The following is an 18,535-nucleotide window of genomic DNA, read 5'->3' as shown; positions in this document are numbered from 1 at the left end:
GCCACTCCAAACACAACACAGTTGAAGAAACATGGAGATGACGTTTGGTAGAATGGAAAGCGCAGAAGACTTTGAATCAGAAGATCCGGTTCTAATCACACCTGTAAGCGCTAGTTCCTCATCCATAAGATAGGAATGAAAATACAATATTTACGCTTCCACCTTAAAGACTGCAGTGACAGTAAACAAAATTAATGTATCACCATATGTTCTTCGAACCTTTAACACTGTGGAATGTAAAACAATTCCTGGAATCATCATTTAACATCTCAGTGGGAGCACTGAAAGATAGTTAAATGCTAAGGACTGCATTGCGCCAATGTACTAAATAGAACAAAACAAGTATTATCTTGCAATGTGGGCACCTTGCTCTCTTGTTAGGTATAACTTATTCCACCTAACTAAAGTAAAAACATACAATAAGTCCAAGATCTACTATAATTTTAAAATATAAATTTTCTCTTTTTGGTTGCTGGAATGCTTATGATTTCTTAAGTCTCTTAGCCTTTTAGAGAGGCCCAAATTTCCTCATTTCTAAAATGAAGGATAATTCTGCCTGTGACATAGATTTTTCAGGAGAATTATATTAAATAACATACTTAACAGACCTAGTAAAATGCCTGGCATATAATTAATGCCACAGCCATCAATATGATTGATTATCCCTTATAGGTCTTAATTTTTGAAATCAGTTTAACAGTCCTACGCCTAAATGCCAAGGATTCAATTCAGTGGTTCTCCACTACACAGTGACTAGTGAACCTGAAAACATTGAGCCAACCTAGGCGGAGAAGGAAGAGAAATAAAAGGTCATAGATGGCCGGGCGTGGTGGCTCACACCTGTAATCCCAGCACGTGGGAGGCCGAGGCAGGTGGATCACGAGGTCAGAAGTTCAAGACCAGCCTGGCCAAGATGGTGAAACCCCATCTCTACTAAAAATACAAAAATTAGTATGAGGCGTAGTGGTGGGACCTGTAATCGCAGCTAGTTGGGAGGCTGAGGCAGAGAACTGCTTGACCCCAGGAGACCGAGGTTGCAGTGAGCTGTGATTGTGCCACTGCACTCCAGCCTGGGTGACAGAGCAAGACTTCATCTCAAAAAAAAAAAAGGTCATAGATTTGTACCATTCTTTGTTTATAAACACAATAGTATTATACCACAATGCTGTTTTTGTAAACATTGTCCCTATGTCACAGGTGATGGTAAGCACTGATCTATGCTTAGCAGAAAGAGATAGCCACTCTTTCAAGGACCTCCTAGGACTGATAACTCTCCAGGAGTCAGCAGCTGTTGCTGTGTGGCATGAAAATTGGAGCAAAGGCCAAAGGACACTGTTCTTAGCCAGAAACCAGCCATATATGGATTGAAGGCGATTCCTCACCATGGTTGGATTCAGACCAGCTCACTCACCCTGCCCCACTCCTGAAATCATTTTTACGCTACAACTGTACAGGAAAGAACCCAGGTGGATGGCCCTTCTTATGTTGCCACAATTTATCATGTTTTTCCTTGCCACTCCCTTTTTTCATATTAATCTGAAATTTACTACATAAGACCAGAATTATTTATTCAGTTGAAAGGCCTCCTTGGTTTTTATCACTGCTACTTTAGGATATGTTCAATATAAACACACGCTATACACAAAGCTGTCAAAATGGACTCACTAATACCTAAGCCTTTGTGTTCATCCTGCACTCCTGCCACAAAAGTCTAGACCTCTTATGAAGACTCATACAACAGCATGACCTTTGCAGAAGTCATCTGGGGTCAGAGCACACTGTAGCGGTTCTATTGCTTTCCAGTTATTCCATTAATAGCTACTGAAAATAGAGGAAAGGCACTTGGACCAAAATGACAATTTCAGCAGGTACTCCAAACCACTACACTCACTGCTGTTTAAAGATAACCTGCCTTGAACCATCCTACACAGAATAATTTTTAATGCTATGCTATTTTTAAAATGCCACATAATGATGAAAATGTCAGATAACTCCTGGATATCAGAAAGGAAAGAAGGGAGGGAAGGAGGGAAGGAAGGAGGGAAGGAGGGAAGGAAGGTGGGAAAGAGGGAAGGAGGGAAGGAAAGAAGGAAGGAAGGAAAGAAAGAAGGAGGGAAGGGAGGAAGGGAGGGAGGAGGGAGGGAGGGAAGGAGGGAAGGAAAGAAGGAAGGAAAGAAAGAAGGAGGGAAGGGAGGAAGGGAGGGAGGAGGGAGGGAGGGAAGGAGGGAAGGAAGGAAGGGAGGGGAGGGAGGGAGGGAGGGGGAGGGAAAGAAAAAGAGAGAATAAGGTGCCTTTTATTACTATATGTGGGTTATCATCCATATTCTAGGTTTCAGGTATGAGTTAGGTCACAGGAATTTTGTTCATATTTTAAGTTTATTTAGAATTTGGATTGGGCCATTGTCACACAAGAGAGAAGCTTCCATACCTAAATCCTATTAGAAAACTACTACCAATCAGCTTGCTTTTAGAAGCCAGCCTGTTTGAGGTTGCATCCTGGCACCACCATTTACTTAATGATGCAACATTGAGTCAGTTAAGTTCTCTATGCCTCACCTTCCTCGTCATAAAGTGGGAATAGCGTTAAGACATCTATCACAAGATTGCTGTAGTGGCTAAAAGAGGTTTAAAAACATAGAATTTTTAGAACACAAAGTAAGTGCTCAATTTAAGTCGGCTGTTCTTATTTAACATACACTTAGTAAGTACCTTTTATATACATAGCAGTTTTTTGGGAACTGAAAGATAAAATTTGTCTTCAAAGAGTTATTCTAGCCAGTAAGGAATATATGCATGTAAACGACTTAAGCTGTAAGCTCATCAGGACTGGTGTTGTGTTAGATACACAGACAAGGTATCACGGAGAGAAGAAAGATTACATCTAGCTAAGACAGTCAGAGAAGAATTCTGAAAAGGTTTCACCTTAGGAGAATTATGGAAGATGAACAGGATCTGAACAGCTGGTATTTGGCATCTGGGTTGAAATATTCCAAGAGCAATGTACAGCATGAGGGCTGCCACGTAAGATACCCCAGTGGATGAATGAAAGGACACTGAGACCAGGTCATAGAAGACCTTGGGTGTCAAGCTAAGGAGCTATGCATTTAGCTTTTTCCAAAAGAAGGCCAGTAAAGACTTGGAAAGATCAAAATGATCTTTAAGGAAAGTCGAGAGTTATATCTCATTATATTCATGTCAAATTATGTTTACTTTTGTGCTCTAAAAATTTTACATATTTTATCTCTTTTAATCATCACAGCACTCTTATGATGGATGGTCTATTATGTTTTACATGACAGAATGTAGAATATATTTAAATTTTCAGGTTTTAGCAGGAAGACAAAGCTATTAACTAATCATCACTTTGAAAGCCACAGGAAGCTTATTTAAATGGGTCATTTATGAGAACAGGATGAGAGAGGAAGAGAAATAGAATAAGAGAGGAAGAGATACATGTGAGAAAAATTAAGAAATCTTTCCCCACTCACACCCCAGTGTACCAGCTGATATCTCTTTTTTTTTTTTTTTTTTGAGATGGGGCCTCGTTCTATCACCCCAGCTGGAGGGCAGTGGCTCTATCTCGGCTCACTGCAACCTCCGCCTCCCAGTTTTAAGCAATTCTCCTGCCTCAGCCTCCCGAGTAGCTGGGACTACAGGTGCCCACCACCATGCCCAGCTAATTTTTTTGTATTTTTAATAGAGATGGGGTTTCATCATACTGGCCAGGCTGGTCTCAAACTCCTCACCTGTGATCTGCCTGTCTTGGCCTCCCAAAGTGCTGGATTACAGGCATAAGACACTGCACCCAGGCCCCCAGCTGAAATCTTCTTAAGGTCCCCACCTTACTGGCTCACCACCCAAAAGTCATGTCATGATTGCTATGTTAGGGAGAATATCTTATGTAGTAGGGATTGTCCACAAAAAACTGTATGGCTGCACTGAGGGAAGAACTAGTGTCAGAGAGGTAGACAGACAGACATGGGTTTTGAGAAGAGAAACTGGCAAAGATAACCTCCAAGGATAAACAAAATTAGCAAAAACTTCAGGTTAAATCTGTAGTAGTTTTTAATCATTATTCAGACAGTCTTGAGGAACCAATTAAAATTAGAAAGAATGTTCTTGTTATTTTTTAAATCAAGGTTAAAGTATCAGTTTCTGTCACTCTGTAGTTCTATCATTCTGATAAGTATCAATTAGGCAGCTTTTGTTTATAATATAGACAAATATTTTAAATGACTCAGAACAAATATGGCTAAAATATTACTTACATGGTCTGTTGTTAATGCAGCACATGGGTGGAAATGATCAAAATGAATGTCATTGTCTTTTACTGAACATACATGCTTCTCTAGATCATTGTATCTCTCTCCATAGAGCACTAAAAATGAAGAGCAAGAATATCCACATCAATGGAAATATAATGAACGAAATACATTTAAAGTAAAAGGGATAATGGTAGATTTAAAACTAAAAACAAAAAGTAAAAGGCAAACTTTATATAAATATATCAAACCTACCAAGTCTAACTTTATATGATTGTTTTACTTGCAAGTGGTCTTTGGGAAAACCGGGATGACGACCCACATGTCTCTTAGAAGTAACAGTATTTTCAATTCTTTTGTCTTCTGCTTTCCAGTACCATTTTACTGATTGTAGCCACCTTAAAAAATACAGATGTACATATTATTTAGCAGAACCTGGAACTACTTCCTGTGAAATTAAGTAGTTTAAGAAAATTTCATGTTCCTTATAAACTGTACTTAGGGGAACAGACTCAGAAGCCAGACTACCTGAACTTAAATCCCAACCTTCTTACTAATCGCTGTGTCTCTTGATTGAATAACTTCATCTTTCTGTTCCTAGTTTTTCACATTTCAAAATGGAAATACGGTAGTGATATTGTAAGTGTGACTATTTAATAGTAGTAATGGAAGTAAGCATAAATCATAAGGGTTGCCAGGCATTTAAAATAAATTAATACATGTAAAGTACTTAGAACAGTACTAGGCATGCAGGAGGTATTATAGGATCATTATTAATAAATAAATATGATTATAGGATCATTATTAGTAAATAAATATTATAAAGTAAAAAAATGGTTTTTAGTAGGCAAAAATCAAGCCCAATGACAACATGATATGGGGCTTTCAACTAATAAGGATTTGCTAGCTTTCTAAACATCTCTACAAACTAGGAAAATGGATCACAAGACCCATGTCTGAGGGTGTTATTATAGCATTTTATTTTTTATTTCTTGGTGAAGGACAAAAAAAGGAACATAAATATATCTTTTCTGATGAATCATTTTTGGTATAAGGGAAATTTCCTACTCAGTTGCAGATTTCGGTGGGAAAGTCCTTGATTTTCCTCAGCAATGGCCAGGAGGTGTAGAGAGGTGCAGTTTCTTGAAGATCCAGAAATAAACTATTAAATTCACTAGAAAATTATGAAGCTCTTCAGAACCCAGAGAGAAATTATGAAATTCAAACATTAAAACAGATAAACACTCTGTCCAGGTTGGAACGAAATGCCTACTCAGTGAGATGTTCAGGATTACTTATGGTAGCCGAAAGGGCCAAAAAGGGACATCGGATCATGACAAGGAGATGCTCCCAGATTTCTGCTCCAATTTCTCCACCAAGACAATGAACCTATTAAAGAAAAAAAAATTCTCAACTGAAAAGCTGATTTCAAAATAGCAACTGAAAGTAAGACATGGAATCTTGAAATTGTCACGCATGCCTTCCCATTGCCTTTAAGTGACCAAGTTTAAAGACATATTAAATCAAACACCACATGTTCTCACTCATAGGCGGGTGTTGAACAAGGAGAACATATGGACACAGGGAGGGGAGCACTATACATGGGGGTCTGTTGTGGGGGAGTGGGGGGGACAGCGGGGGGGGTGGGGAATTGGGGAGGGATAGCATGGGGAGAAATGCCAGATATGGGTGAAGGGGAGGAAGGCAGCAAATCACACTGCCACGTATGCACCTATGCAACAACCTTGCATGTTTTTCACATGTACCCCAAAACCTAAAATGCAATAAATAAATAAATAAATAAAAAAAAAAAAAAAGAAAAGAAAATGGTGTAATGGCAACCAATCAAAAAAAAAAAAAAAAAAAAAAAAAAAAAAAGACATATTAAAGAAATATTAAAAATCCCCACAACCAATTCACCAACAATTCTGCTTTACTTTACTTTCAAAAATGTCTTTCAAATCAATGGATTTCTCTTCATGTCTACCACCAACCAAGCTACTGTCACATCTCAGCAGAGCTACTTCAGCTACTATACCAGCGTCCCTATTCGCCCTTAATTTCTTCACATCACAGCCAAAAGAAAAATGTTGAAAAGAAAAATTATATCAAGTCATGTCACCAAATAAATTGCTTTACTATCTTCCCTTTGCATGTGGAATAAATTATAAACTCCTTAATGGGATGTTTAATGGCTAGCATCATCTGGCCGCTGCTGCCTCTCTAGCTTTATCTCAAACCACTGTCTCCACCTTTCCTGTGGTCCAGAAAGAATTACCTTTTCTTTGTTTCTTGAACACACCCTTCCTACCTAAGAGCTCTCCCATATATTGTTCCCTCTGCTTACAATGCTCTTACGATCTCTTATTCAAACTGTAAGTTTCAGCTCAATGGCACTCCATAAAAAAGACTTTTCTGGGTCAGGTGCTGTGGCTCATGTCTGTAATACCAGCACTTTGGGAGACCGAGTCAGGTGGTTCATGAGGTCAGGAAATCGAGAGCATCCTGGCCAACATGGTGAAACCCTGTCTCTACTAAAATTACAAAAAATTAGCCTGGTGTGATGGCATGCACCTGTAGTCCCAGCTACCTGGGAGGCGGAGTTTGCAGTGAGCTGAGATCGCGCCAGTGTGCTCCAGCCTGGTTAACAGAGGAAGACTCTATCTCAAAAAAAAAAAAAAAGTCTTTTCTGACCACCTCTTCCACAGTTGCCTCCTCCTGCCACCCTACCATGACTGCAGTCTCAACAATCTGCTCTCTCTCTTCACGGTTTGCACCAACGTGAGCTGGCACCATCATCTGTGAGCTCACTTGTTTATTTCCTCTTTCTTGAGTAAACTGCTGTCAGCTCCAGTGTCTAATACAAAAGGTATTAAGTAAACTGTAACCTTAGTCCTGAAGATTCTATTCCTAGCCACTGACACAAAGCCTTGCACCGAGGAAGCACTCCTTCAATATCTGCCGAGTAAATAAATGGATGAGCAAATCAAACCAGATTCAGAAAAGAGTCTCAAATGTGGTCTTCATTAAACAGATTAAATTATGACACCTGGCAATCAACTGAAAAAGACTTACTATCAGAGCCAAATTATATACCTATTTAGAATATGCATCCCCACTGCCCATATGGGCTTGTCCTGGTCATATAAAATACCACTCCATCAAATATTGACCTTATGCTTTGCACTAGATAGCACTTTTCCCTGATTCTGCCAGAATAGATGTTAGCCCTTAAAACCTTTCTGTTTTATCCCTCATATAAAATTGGAAAAGCTGAAATACCCGAAGTCATATTAATTCTGAGTTTTGAGATGAGATTTTAATCAAAGTTCTAGACTACATAGACAAAGTTGTTGGATTTTCTAAAACAAGAATATTCAAGGCCTTCATGGTGCAATATGAGATTAACCAAAAATAAATATAATAAATCAGCATCAAACAAATCCAAAGCACAGCCTATTTGGTAGCTCCAAGTTTACAGCAATGAAAAGTAAGTTACAGAGATTTGTTAACCTTTTCCCCTTTGAATGGAAAATTCCATGGAGTCAAAAAATATATCTTTCTATAGTGTTTTAAATCTCTTTTAATAAATATTCCTTTTTTCTTTGAGACAGAGCTTTGCTTTTGTTACCCAGGCCGGAGTGCAGTGGCACGATCTTCGCTCACTGCAACCTCTGCCTTCCGGGTTCAAGTGATTCTCCTGCCTCAGCCACCCGAGTAGCTGGGATTACAGGCACCCACCACCATGCCCGGCTAATTTTTGTATTTTTAGTAGAGATGGGGTTTCACCATGTTGGCCAGGCTGGTCTTGAGCTCCTGACCTCAGACAATCCACCTCATATAATCCCATTCACTCTGGAATATCCAGTAGCAGCTCCTGGAAGAAACATGTTTCTAACTCGCTGAATCTAAACATAGATGCAATTCTCTTAGGTGAATGAACACACAGCAGAGCAGTTTGAAAGAAAGGTTTCTTCAGTGTTTTAGATGCAGTCTTAACTGCTATTTCTTATATCCTAGTATTTTGTTGGATATGTCTGTTTTTACATTCTGCACATTAAAGTTTTCTGAACTGCTGCATTCACACATCTGTTTAACTCTGTAAGTTGAACGCACACACTTTGGCCTCCCAAAGTGCTGGGATTACAGGTGCGAGCCACTGCGCATGACCAATAGATATTCTTACTAATGCTGCAATTTAACTTTGCTAAGTATCTTTCCTTTGTCCCAATATATTGCTATAAATCTACATTGTTTTTTATTTTGCTCTCTCTTCCCAGGGAAACTGATCTATAGGCACTTCCTCAAAAGGGCTCTTATAATTTCTGGTTCCACTGGGTTTGGCCCATGGAGGTCATTGGCCAGAGATCAGAAGTGGAGAGAATGAGGATGAGGTCATTGTTCCATTGGCTTCTTTCCTGCAAAGCTGCCTTGAATCAGCTATGCTCCTCACTCAGTCAGCTATGGCCAACTCAATTGGAATTTCCTTTTGCCTTTCCATAATGCTTCCACGCCTAGAGGTAAACTACTAGCTCTAAATTACTCACTAACCCTTACGAATTCCCTCACACACACTTTTGAAAAAAATGTCCTTCTTGAATTGTATTTCAAGGGTATCATTTAATATCTGTTGGGATCATGACTGATAAATAACTTATGTAATTGACATCATCATTAGAGCCAAAAATTACTTGCTTTCTGTGGGGGCGCATGGCAACATATTCACGCTTATGTACAAGGCATTTGAGGTCAGGCAAGGAAAAATATTGAGGCACTGTGTGTATGTTATTTGCGCATGGGAATGAAACTCTTTGACCCTGAAATAGGCCAAGGAGTGGAGTGCGTGGTGTGATAACGAACGCTGAAAACAGCCTCCTGAAAATGCTGTTTGAGTGTGTACAAGGTCACAGGTGCCTCAGCAACCCACCTCAAATGACCATCTAGTGAATGTTTAATTAACACAAGCCCTTTCATAAATACTTGGCAGACCAATGCTGGGGCAGACTCTCTCGGAAGAGCTTCCCCCCAGCCCTGCTCAGCTGGAACTGTCTGAGTACTTCGTTCTTGGTGTTCGCTGCAAGCTATAAGCTCTCCACTTTAGAGGTAAAAGATTAGATTGAAATCTCTGTCTCAGGAAATTTGTGCCAGGATGGTTGAATTCTATTTCCTCTGAAATAGTTGTCAATGAAAGTTTCCTCTCCCTTGTAGAACTCTGCAGGGTGTACCATTATATCCTATTGAGTCACAACAGGAAAAGAGAGCAAAAAACTGTAATTCCTAGAAAGAAATAAGCACTCGGCGGGGGGAAAAGGGGGCCTTCTCAATCTGAACTTCATCCAAGGGGATAAATGTCCTGAAACACCAAATATCTTTATTACTATGGAAATGCACACTAGGAAATTAAGCAGAGAAATAACACCAAACCTACCTCATCAAATATAACATATCTGATCTTTTTCACCCAGTTTTGGCGATGAGGAGCAAGCAGCAGAATTTCAAAGCAGGCAGGCACCGTAATAAGTACCTACAAAAAATTATATTGTGGGAAGTAACATTTTGAGCAGTTACTATGTGTAAACATAGTTACAAGAATATATAAGATAGACTTATGAGTCCTGAATATACCTGCTGATAATTGGCATATAACATTGCTTCTGATAATTCAGGGTTTCATCAAAACTGTCCTATAGTCACTTGAACCATATAAAACTGACATTGATTGATAGACAAAAAATGGTAGAAAATCAGATTTGAAGCTTATATCCTTGTTTATGATCATTCAGAGTTTAAAAATAGAAATTATTCATGGTCACAGGTTTGGTTCCTTAAAACCTAACCCTGACATAGAGTTTGGACTGAAAGGTGTTTATTAAGAATCTACTAGTGTGAAAAGAGCAGGGAAGCAGAAATGAGCAGCAGGAGAAGCCTCACTGTAAGGCAGGCCTGATGGAGCCTCAGCCAACCTGGCTTAGCGCTCTGGAGTGAGGATTGCTCGGCCCACTGTTTATACCTCTACTTAGCTCGGTTGCAGGGTACAGACTGTGGAGGTAGAACTGGGGGAGCTGATAGCTGGCATCTGTCTTAACCACACTCCACATATCAAGCCCTTCTTTGAAAGGCAATCTGGGTAGAACATCTCCACGTCTACCATGCAGTTTTCTATAATCATGTGTTCACTCTTACTTACTCTTAATTGTTGATCTGTGAGTTCATAAGGGTGAAAACTGTCTACAATTTAACACCAGGTATACTATCCCTAATTCAACATTGTCTAAATCATGAGTATCCTTAACAGATGTTTATGAAGAAAAAGTAATTGATTTAAAATTGAGGTTTGTTAATTTTTTATAACATAGCATTCTTTTTTTTTTTTTTTTGAGATGGAGTCTCGCTCTGTCACCAAGGCTGCAGTGCAGTGGCACGATCTTGGCTCATTGCAGCCTCCACCTCCCAAGTTCAAGTGATTCTCCTGCCTCAGTCTCCCAAGTGGCTGGGATAACAGGTGCGTGCCACCACACCCAGCTAATTTTTTGTATTTTTCATAGAGACCAGATTTAACCATGTTAGCCAGGATGTTCTCAATCTCCTGACCTCAGGTGATCCAACCGCCTCGGCTTCCCAAAGTTCTGGGATTACAGGCATGAGCCACCGTGCCCGGCCCCGTAACTTATCATTCTTTAGATCATTTTGAATCCATTTATAAACCAAGATGATGCAATAAACTATAAATGAAATCAGAAATCCAAAGGTCAGTGTCCTTAAAAAAAGATGAGTTCTAGTTCTCACTATTTGAAATGTAGTAATATTACATTTTCTCTAAAAGTACTTTATCTTTCATAAATTGAAGGAAACTGTTTTCACAAGGCCTTGTGAAGATGTTGAAACTCTAGTCAAAGAGACACATAAGTGCAGTTATATAATTTGATAACACACTTATTAATTAAAATACCCTACCTGACAGTTGAAGGCCTCATGACGATATTCCCTGGTGAAAACACCACAGAGAGCTTCACCACTTGGCAGACTTTTCGTAAAACGATTCTGAACAGTTGCTGCCACTTGATTAACAAGGGCCTGGTTGACAAAGAAAAGATCCATTCGTCACATAATAAGGAGAGTTGAAATCTCAGAGGACAAGAAGAACTGTCTAAAAGTGTGTCCCGCCTTCAGTGCAGAAAGCTTAGTAACCCCTTTCATCAACTCATTACTCTAAACACAGTAACATGTTCTTTGAGACAGTCGACTCAGCCTGCAAACCTCACTGATAATCCTCAAACTAAAGTAAAATGAAATTTAAAAAGTATTCATCAGAAGGAAGAAGAAAAAACAGAGAACGTTGCCTATGCATCAGAAAAAAATTATGCCTCCTATATTTGGTGGTTTTCCCCAATGTCTAAACTTTGAATACGTATATGTTATTTTATGTATATCTTTGTGTGTGTATATATATGTATGTATATATATGTATATGTATTTATATGTTATTTTAGCTTCAGAAACCAGAACAAGAAAATGCAGGTTAAAAAATGAAGTGGGCCAGGTGCAGTGGCTCACGCCTCTAATCCCAGCAATTTGGGAGGCTGAGGCAGGTGGATCACGGGGTCAGGAGTTCAAGACCAGCCTGACCAACATGGTGAAACCCTATCTCTACTAAAAACACACAAAAAAATTAGCTGGGTGTGGTGGCACGTGTCTGTAGTCCCAGCTACTCCGGAGGCTGAGGCAGGAAAATCACTTGAACCCGGGGGCCGGAGGTTGCAGCGAGCTGAGATAGTGCCACTGCACCCCAGCCTGGGCAACAGAGCAAGACTCCATCTCAAAAAAATATAAAAATAAAAACAAAATAAAGTGAACTGGATCTACCATGTGACCATGTTCATTATTCTTAAAGAGTAGGTTCAGGAATGAAAGAGAATATTGAGTGCTACCTTTGTGGGTGCAACGTACACGACCACCCCGTCATTGCTCTCCCTCAGCACTTTCTCCATGCAGTAGTAGGAAGCATAGGTTTTGCCTGAGGACGTTGGGGCCACAATCACTGCTGACTCATTCTTATCCACGACATCAAGGAGCTCTCGCTGCAAGGCCAGACCATTGTGTCAAGAAAGTGAACAGCATGTCATCAAAACAAAGACAATCTATTAATAGACTTCCAATAGGATTTTCTGAACCTCAAAGGATCTATAGGAAAATCTGAAGGTCTCATGTCATTTTATGCTTCTGAACATCTCAAAGGTGTGTTTTATGTGTGAAAAATGGAGAGGATGTCTGAACAAAATATCTTATTATTGAGAAGATGTCTTGTAATTATTTGTTGTTTGGTAAGTGCAGTTGAGAACCTAAGTTCTAAGAAGTAGACACTATGTATATGACTGATGGTGAAAACAACAGCTGAGAAGAAGAAACATCAAATATTCTTCAATTTACTACTTACCTTCTACTTTCTACATAGAAGCATGCCAGGCATGAGAGAGCTCCATCCCTGCAGTCTATGCTTTTATTCGTCAAGATGTTGACTAGCCAAAGAATGGTTATAAGCCTTTATAATAGACAGAAGGTGGGAAAACACCTCAAAACCCCAACTGGTCCACTCCTGGACACACCTCAGAGTGAATTAGGCATCAGAAGAGTCACCGTGTGAATGGAAATAATGGAGAGCATTACTGCCTCCCGTCCAGCACTGAAGTAAAGAACCAGTCTTCCTGCTCATGAAAAGCAGGCATGAACTTTTTAACATACCTCACCATCCTAAGAAAGGTAAAGTCAGATTCTGAAGGGGACAGTCTACTAGACTGAAGTTATAAAATTGCATTGCTGTAGGTTAATATGTTCTATTTATCAGCAAGTTTGTATGGTTCAATGTATGTAGAAATGCACCCTTTTCTTCTAAATTTTATATCCATGAGTATTAATTTTATTTACATTTTTAGAATAGCTACCTACTATGGTGACAGATGCAATATGTAAATATCTAAACAACTGTGCCTACTATTTAAACTACCCAAATTTCTTTATGCACATTTATACATTTACATATGAAATTCTATTGACATAGAAAAAACCTGGAGGCTGCTCCATAATAATAGAGCCGGATAATTGAGACACCATCAGAGCTAAACATATGAATCCATTAAAGGACCTCCAAGGAAATGGTCTATACAATAAAAGAAAATCTCACCTTCTTTAAATGGGGAAAAATTGTCCACATTTGACATTTTCAATAACAAAGTATCTTTAAATGACATCAAGAAGTTCATGCCAAATATAATATGTAAAGCCACAATACTGGGAAACCACTGAGATCACACATAATAAGAAATTACAGTAATTTTTTTTTTTTCTTTTTAAATTAACTAATTTATTTATTTATTTTTGATATGTTTTCCTTTTTTTATTGCATTTTAGGTTTTGGGGTACATATGAAGAACATGTAAGATTGTTGCACAGGTACACACATGGCAGTGTGGTTTGTTGCCTTCCTCTGCATCACCAAAATACAGTAATTTTTGTTTCAGTTACAGTATTACCTGCCATGTGTCGGGAATAAAATCCTGGACCCTGGGATCCGGATCTTTTCTCTCATCTCGTATCAAGTAATGACCCATGTATTGCAGTTGGAACCGAGCTGGCCCCATGCCAACTGAATACTTATTCCTTTTCTTCGCTTTTACATCATTTTCTGCATCCTGTATTATTTTGAAAGTCCATTTTGAAAATGACAGTGAATTAGAATAGCATTGAAATAAGTAAACATATATTACCGAGAACCTTCTATGAAAAGCATTTTACCACCTTTTAAACTTAATTTTTTTTAATTATTGTCTTAACTGTGAAAAAATAGTAGACATCAAGATTTTCAAATATACATCATGACATTTGTAGCTGCAACCTGATATATTTAAAGACAATTGAATAATCACACTATAGTTTTAAGATGTTTTGCTAGAATTAAGTATAGGGTTAGTTTTAAGGGTCTGCAGAGATTATCTGACATTGAATCTGTTTGCCCAGGTAAGCATTTGTACAAATTTTCTAATTATGCATTACTTTAAGATTGGGCAGTTGGGTTACTACTAATAATAGTATTTTCTGTAAAAAAGCAAAAATCTGGAAGAGATGACTACATTTGCAAAACACTTTATGTATACCTAATAATGATCCTGTTGAAATTGAGCTATTCTGATAATATTACCTGGGTTGGATGTAAAGAACTTGCCAACTCATCAAATCCTAGATACTTAAGGCATCTGGCTATGAGTTGCCGATCATCTTCTTGTAAAAGTTCTGAGTATTTTTCCATCAAGGAATGGATCCTTTTCATCATCTGAACAGCTACACTTAAATCTTTTGTGATTTTACCTTGGTAAAGAATAAATAAAATTGTTATAAAGGCCATCAAAAATAATTCATGTTGATTATCCAAGATTAGTCATCCACATGGCCTTACTATCTTACTTGGCTTTAGTGGAGGTTTTGGAGTAGAAAGGACCAAATAAAATAAAATTCAAGTTCAACTATCCACACTTCATCATCTCCGTGGATTACTGAGATGTAGCTACGTCAGTGTTGGGGAAAAATTATAGTTCATAATATAAATAAGCTCATAACCAATCTTTTCTCTGACTATTATTTTCATATTTCTTCTACTATGTTCAAAGAAAACATCTTTATGACTTTAAACATCTGGTTAAAACCTTAGCAACATGTATTGGGTCCTACTGTTGCCCACAGGTAAATATTTGGAGTTATCACTGCAGCCCTTCAATTCAATCCATCTATTCCAACTGTCACATTCAAGACTTTGCTAATCTCTCTCCATTGCTTTATATTTATACATATCCTTTTTTGTTCCTCTGCTCTGCTAATTATATCATACTTGTCAGGGTTTCTTCTAATCAATCTATATTTCGCTTATTTAACAATATTATCAAACACCTACTGAATGCAGTAAGAGGCCACAAAGGAAATGCAATACAATTCATACTGATTAAGTGTTATGCACTGCTTTTATAAGTGAGCAGTTCACTTGGAAAAACAATGAATAACACTTGATCAGTCCCAATTAAGCAGTAGAAACAATAGGTGGGGGCGGGGTCAGGGTGTTGGAGAGAACATGGAGGTCACGTGTTAAATGGATCCAAGTGTGGACATGCTCAAAACTGACAGATAAAGTAGGTTTGCTCAGAAGAACTGTCGCTTTGGAGGTATTACGGAACAAGATCATTTCACTTGCTGTGAATTTATACATCCTGATGTGGTCCCATTTCACCTTTATGTTCCTCTTTCTGCCTCTTCTTTTCTTTTTTTACTACCTGCTATGGAAATTATAAAGCAGAGCACATCGTTTCCGTAACAGCTTTGAAAGGACTCAGCATGCTAGGCAAGCAGGAACACAGTGTTACCCAAAATGGAAATGTTTACTCTTTGGTCTCAGAAGTGAATGACAGGTTCTTCCAGGGTGCCTCACCATTTTTGTTGGCTCCCTTAACTATCCCCACAACTTTAAAAGTTGTTCTTTTTGCACCTGCCAGCACCTTCACTATGGCATCATTCATTTTGTCAAACCACATACAACTGCCTGGTGTTTGATTACATTCCATCAGCAATTGATGCAGACCCTAATCTGGATATAATAACGTGCTGGAAATTATTCACCATTGCTGATGCAATAACAATCACCAAAGATGCGATGGATGAATTAAACCCAAAAATTATAAATGCCTGCTGGAAGAATTTATGGAGTGAAGCCCTGAGTGATTTTCAAGGCTTCTTGAGGATCACTGGGGAAGTTAGGAAAATAATTCATGCAGCAAGACTAACTCATAGAGAAGGATTTGGCAAAGTGCTTGATAAAGAAGTGAAACAACATAATGAAGTTCATTAAGGAATGTTAATAAGTGAGGAAACGGAAGAACTTATTGAGTCAACTACAGAGGAAGATGAAGAAGAAGAACCTGAAGCAGAACATGAATTTGCTGAAGTGTTTCAAATTACACAGATATTAAAAGAAAAAACTATGGAATACAATTCTCAGATGGAACACAGCATTAAAGTCACCCATATAATCACAAAAGAATTGCAACCTTCATGGAAACAGTGGCGGGGCATGGTGGCTCATGCCTGTAATCTAAGCACTTTGGGAGGCTGAGGTGGGTGGATCATGAGGTCAGGAGTTTGAGACCAGCCTGGCCAATATGGTGAAACTCCATCTCTACTAAAAATACAAAAATTAGCTGAGCATGGTGGCACACACCTGTAGTCCCAGTTACTTGGGAGGCTGAGGCAAGAAAATCACTTGAACCCGGGAGGCAGAGGTTGCAGTCAGCTGAGATCACACCACTGCACTCCAGCCTGGGTGACAGAGCAAGACTCCATCAAAAAAAAGAAAAAAAAAGGGACAACAGTTACTGATAATGTTGTTCTTCCAAAAGATTTCATCAGAAATCTTTCAACTATGGAGGACCCTAATCATCAATATCGTCTGCTCCTAACATCAATCATCTGCTCCATCATGGCTTAGTGATGCAGGATCACCTGAAGCAGAAGATCCTGCACCTTTTGTATCACCAGAAGGTCAACAATAGCCTACATCATTTACCTCACTTCACCTCATCATGCAGCCATTCTATCATCTCACATTCTCACAAGAAGAAAAATGATGAGTACAGTACAAAAAGGTATTTTGAGGAAGAGAGACCATATTTATATAACTTTTATTACAGTTGTTATAATTATTAGTTATTGTTGTTAATCTCTTACTGTACCTAATTTAGAAATTAAACTTTATCATAGGTATGTATGAATAGGAAAAAACAGCGTGTATGCAGCATTTGGTCCTAACCGTAGTTTCAGGCAATCGCTGTGGGTCTTAGAACACACCCCCTGTAGAGAGCAGGAAACTACTGTAGAGGTAATAATCCATAAAACGGGATAGTGCATGTCAGTCTTCTAATACAAGGCTTCCGGTTAGTAAATGGCAACTATCATCATTACTTTTGTATTAATTCTCCAACTCACCGAAACAAGAAAACACAGAATCACATACCTTCTTCACTGCGGCAGTGCTCTTTCCAGGCTTTCAGGCAGGCAGTTAACCCCACCATTTCCACCCGAAATTTCACAGAGCTACTTTTACAGAATTTCAGAAAGTCTTCCAGCTTCTTTATTCCAGAATGTAAATTCGCTTTCATTTCCTCTTCAATAGAAAATGACAAAGAATTCCACTTTTGCTCTTCCTTTTGTTCTTCCTTGGCAAATAATCTTTTCTTATTCTCTCTAGCAATTATTTCAGCCTTGGTCTCCTGCCCCAAAGAAAAAAAAAATCTCTTAAAACAAGTTAGAAATATTCCAAGATAACAGGTCATGAGTGAGACAATATTAAGTGTATATTGATGACTTTGACCATCATCCCATTTTGAGAAGACATGAAAATTTCTTTTTTTGTTTTGTAAATTAAGCCTCTGTTAATTTATAACTTATGACAATTTGATTTAGGGAGTATAAAGTCTCTCTGTAGATAATTTCTAGATTTCTGAGTGGTGTGGTTTATAAATAAAAGAGTAAATGTCATCGGGCACGGTGGCTCATGCTTGTAATCCTAGCACTTTGGGAGGCCGAGGCTGGTGGATCACCTGACGCCAGGAGTTTTGAGATTAGCCTGGCAAACATGGTGAAATCTCTTCTCTACTAAAAATACACAAATTAGCAGAGCGTGGTGGCATTCGCCTGTAGTCCCAGCTGCTCGGGAGGCTGAGGCACGAGAATCCCTGGAACCCGTGAGGCAGAGATTGCAGAGAGCTGAGATTGGGCCACTGCTCTCCAGCCTGGGCAATGGAGCAAGACCCCGTCTCATGAATAAATAAACGAGAAAGAAAAAGAGTTAATATCGCAAAATCAGAGACAAGAGGCCACCATTCTTTTCATGTTTCCATGCGATGATACCTGCTGCTCTCTCTGGAATCCCTGTCCTCTTCCGTTCTTCCCAAGTCACCTCCCTCATCTCTACCTGTTCTTTAAGATATTTCCTCCATGAAGCTTTCCCTGACTCTCCGAAGTCTAAGTCATGGATTCTTCCTGTGCTCAGACACCTATTGGAGCACTCATTAACACAAACTGTAGCTGTCATTTCATTTGCCATTCCTCCTCTCTTGACTGAGATCCTTGAGACAGGAATGTGCCTTTGCTGTCTGTACGTCTCAAGTGCAACGCATTTAGCCCATAATGTTTGATGAGCGAACAAGGAAAGAGGAAGAAAAGGAGTGGATAGAAGGAAC

At 38.9% G+C, this 18,535-nt stretch overlaps 1 protein-coding gene across 3 annotated transcripts in view; it reads right to left on the bottom strand.

Moving 5' to 3' along the window:
- LOC105720595 (DExD/H-box helicase 60) overlaps window positions 1-18,535 on the bottom strand; it is a 104,483-nt gene that overhangs the window by 43,626 nt on the left and 42,322 nt on the right. For all 3 annotated transcript variants that reach the window (XM_012457209.3, XM_064371037.1, XM_064371036.1), the window contains exons 14-22: window positions 17,308-17,563; window positions 14,455-14,621; window positions 13,790-13,948; window positions 12,191-12,340; window positions 11,217-11,336; window positions 9,691-9,786; window positions 5,536-5,651; window positions 4,518-4,660; window positions 4,269-4,378 (exon numbers count right to left, since the gene is read on the bottom strand). In XM_012457209.3, the coding sequence (XP_012312632.3) occupies window positions 4,269-4,378; window positions 4,518-4,660; window positions 5,536-5,651; window positions 9,691-9,786; window positions 11,217-11,336; window positions 12,191-12,340; window positions 13,790-13,948; window positions 14,455-14,621; window positions 17,308-17,563 (1,317 nt within the window). The remainder of the gene's footprint in view (window positions 1-4,268; window positions 4,379-4,517; window positions 4,661-5,535; window positions 5,652-9,690; window positions 9,787-11,216; window positions 11,337-12,190; window positions 12,341-13,789; window positions 13,949-14,454; window positions 14,622-17,307; window positions 17,564-18,535) is intronic.

The sequence above is a fragment of the Aotus nancymaae genome, unplaced genomic scaffold (assembly GCF_030222135.1).
Source record: "Aotus nancymaae isolate 86718 unplaced genomic scaffold, 86718_ANA_hifiasm-v0.15.2.pri h1tg000115l, whole genome shotgun sequence".
NCBI lineage: Eukaryota > Metazoa > Chordata > Mammalia > Primates > Aotidae > Aotus > Aotus nancymaae.
Note: the sequence above shows the minus strand (reverse complement) of the source record. Positions and strands in the feature narration are given on the sequence as shown.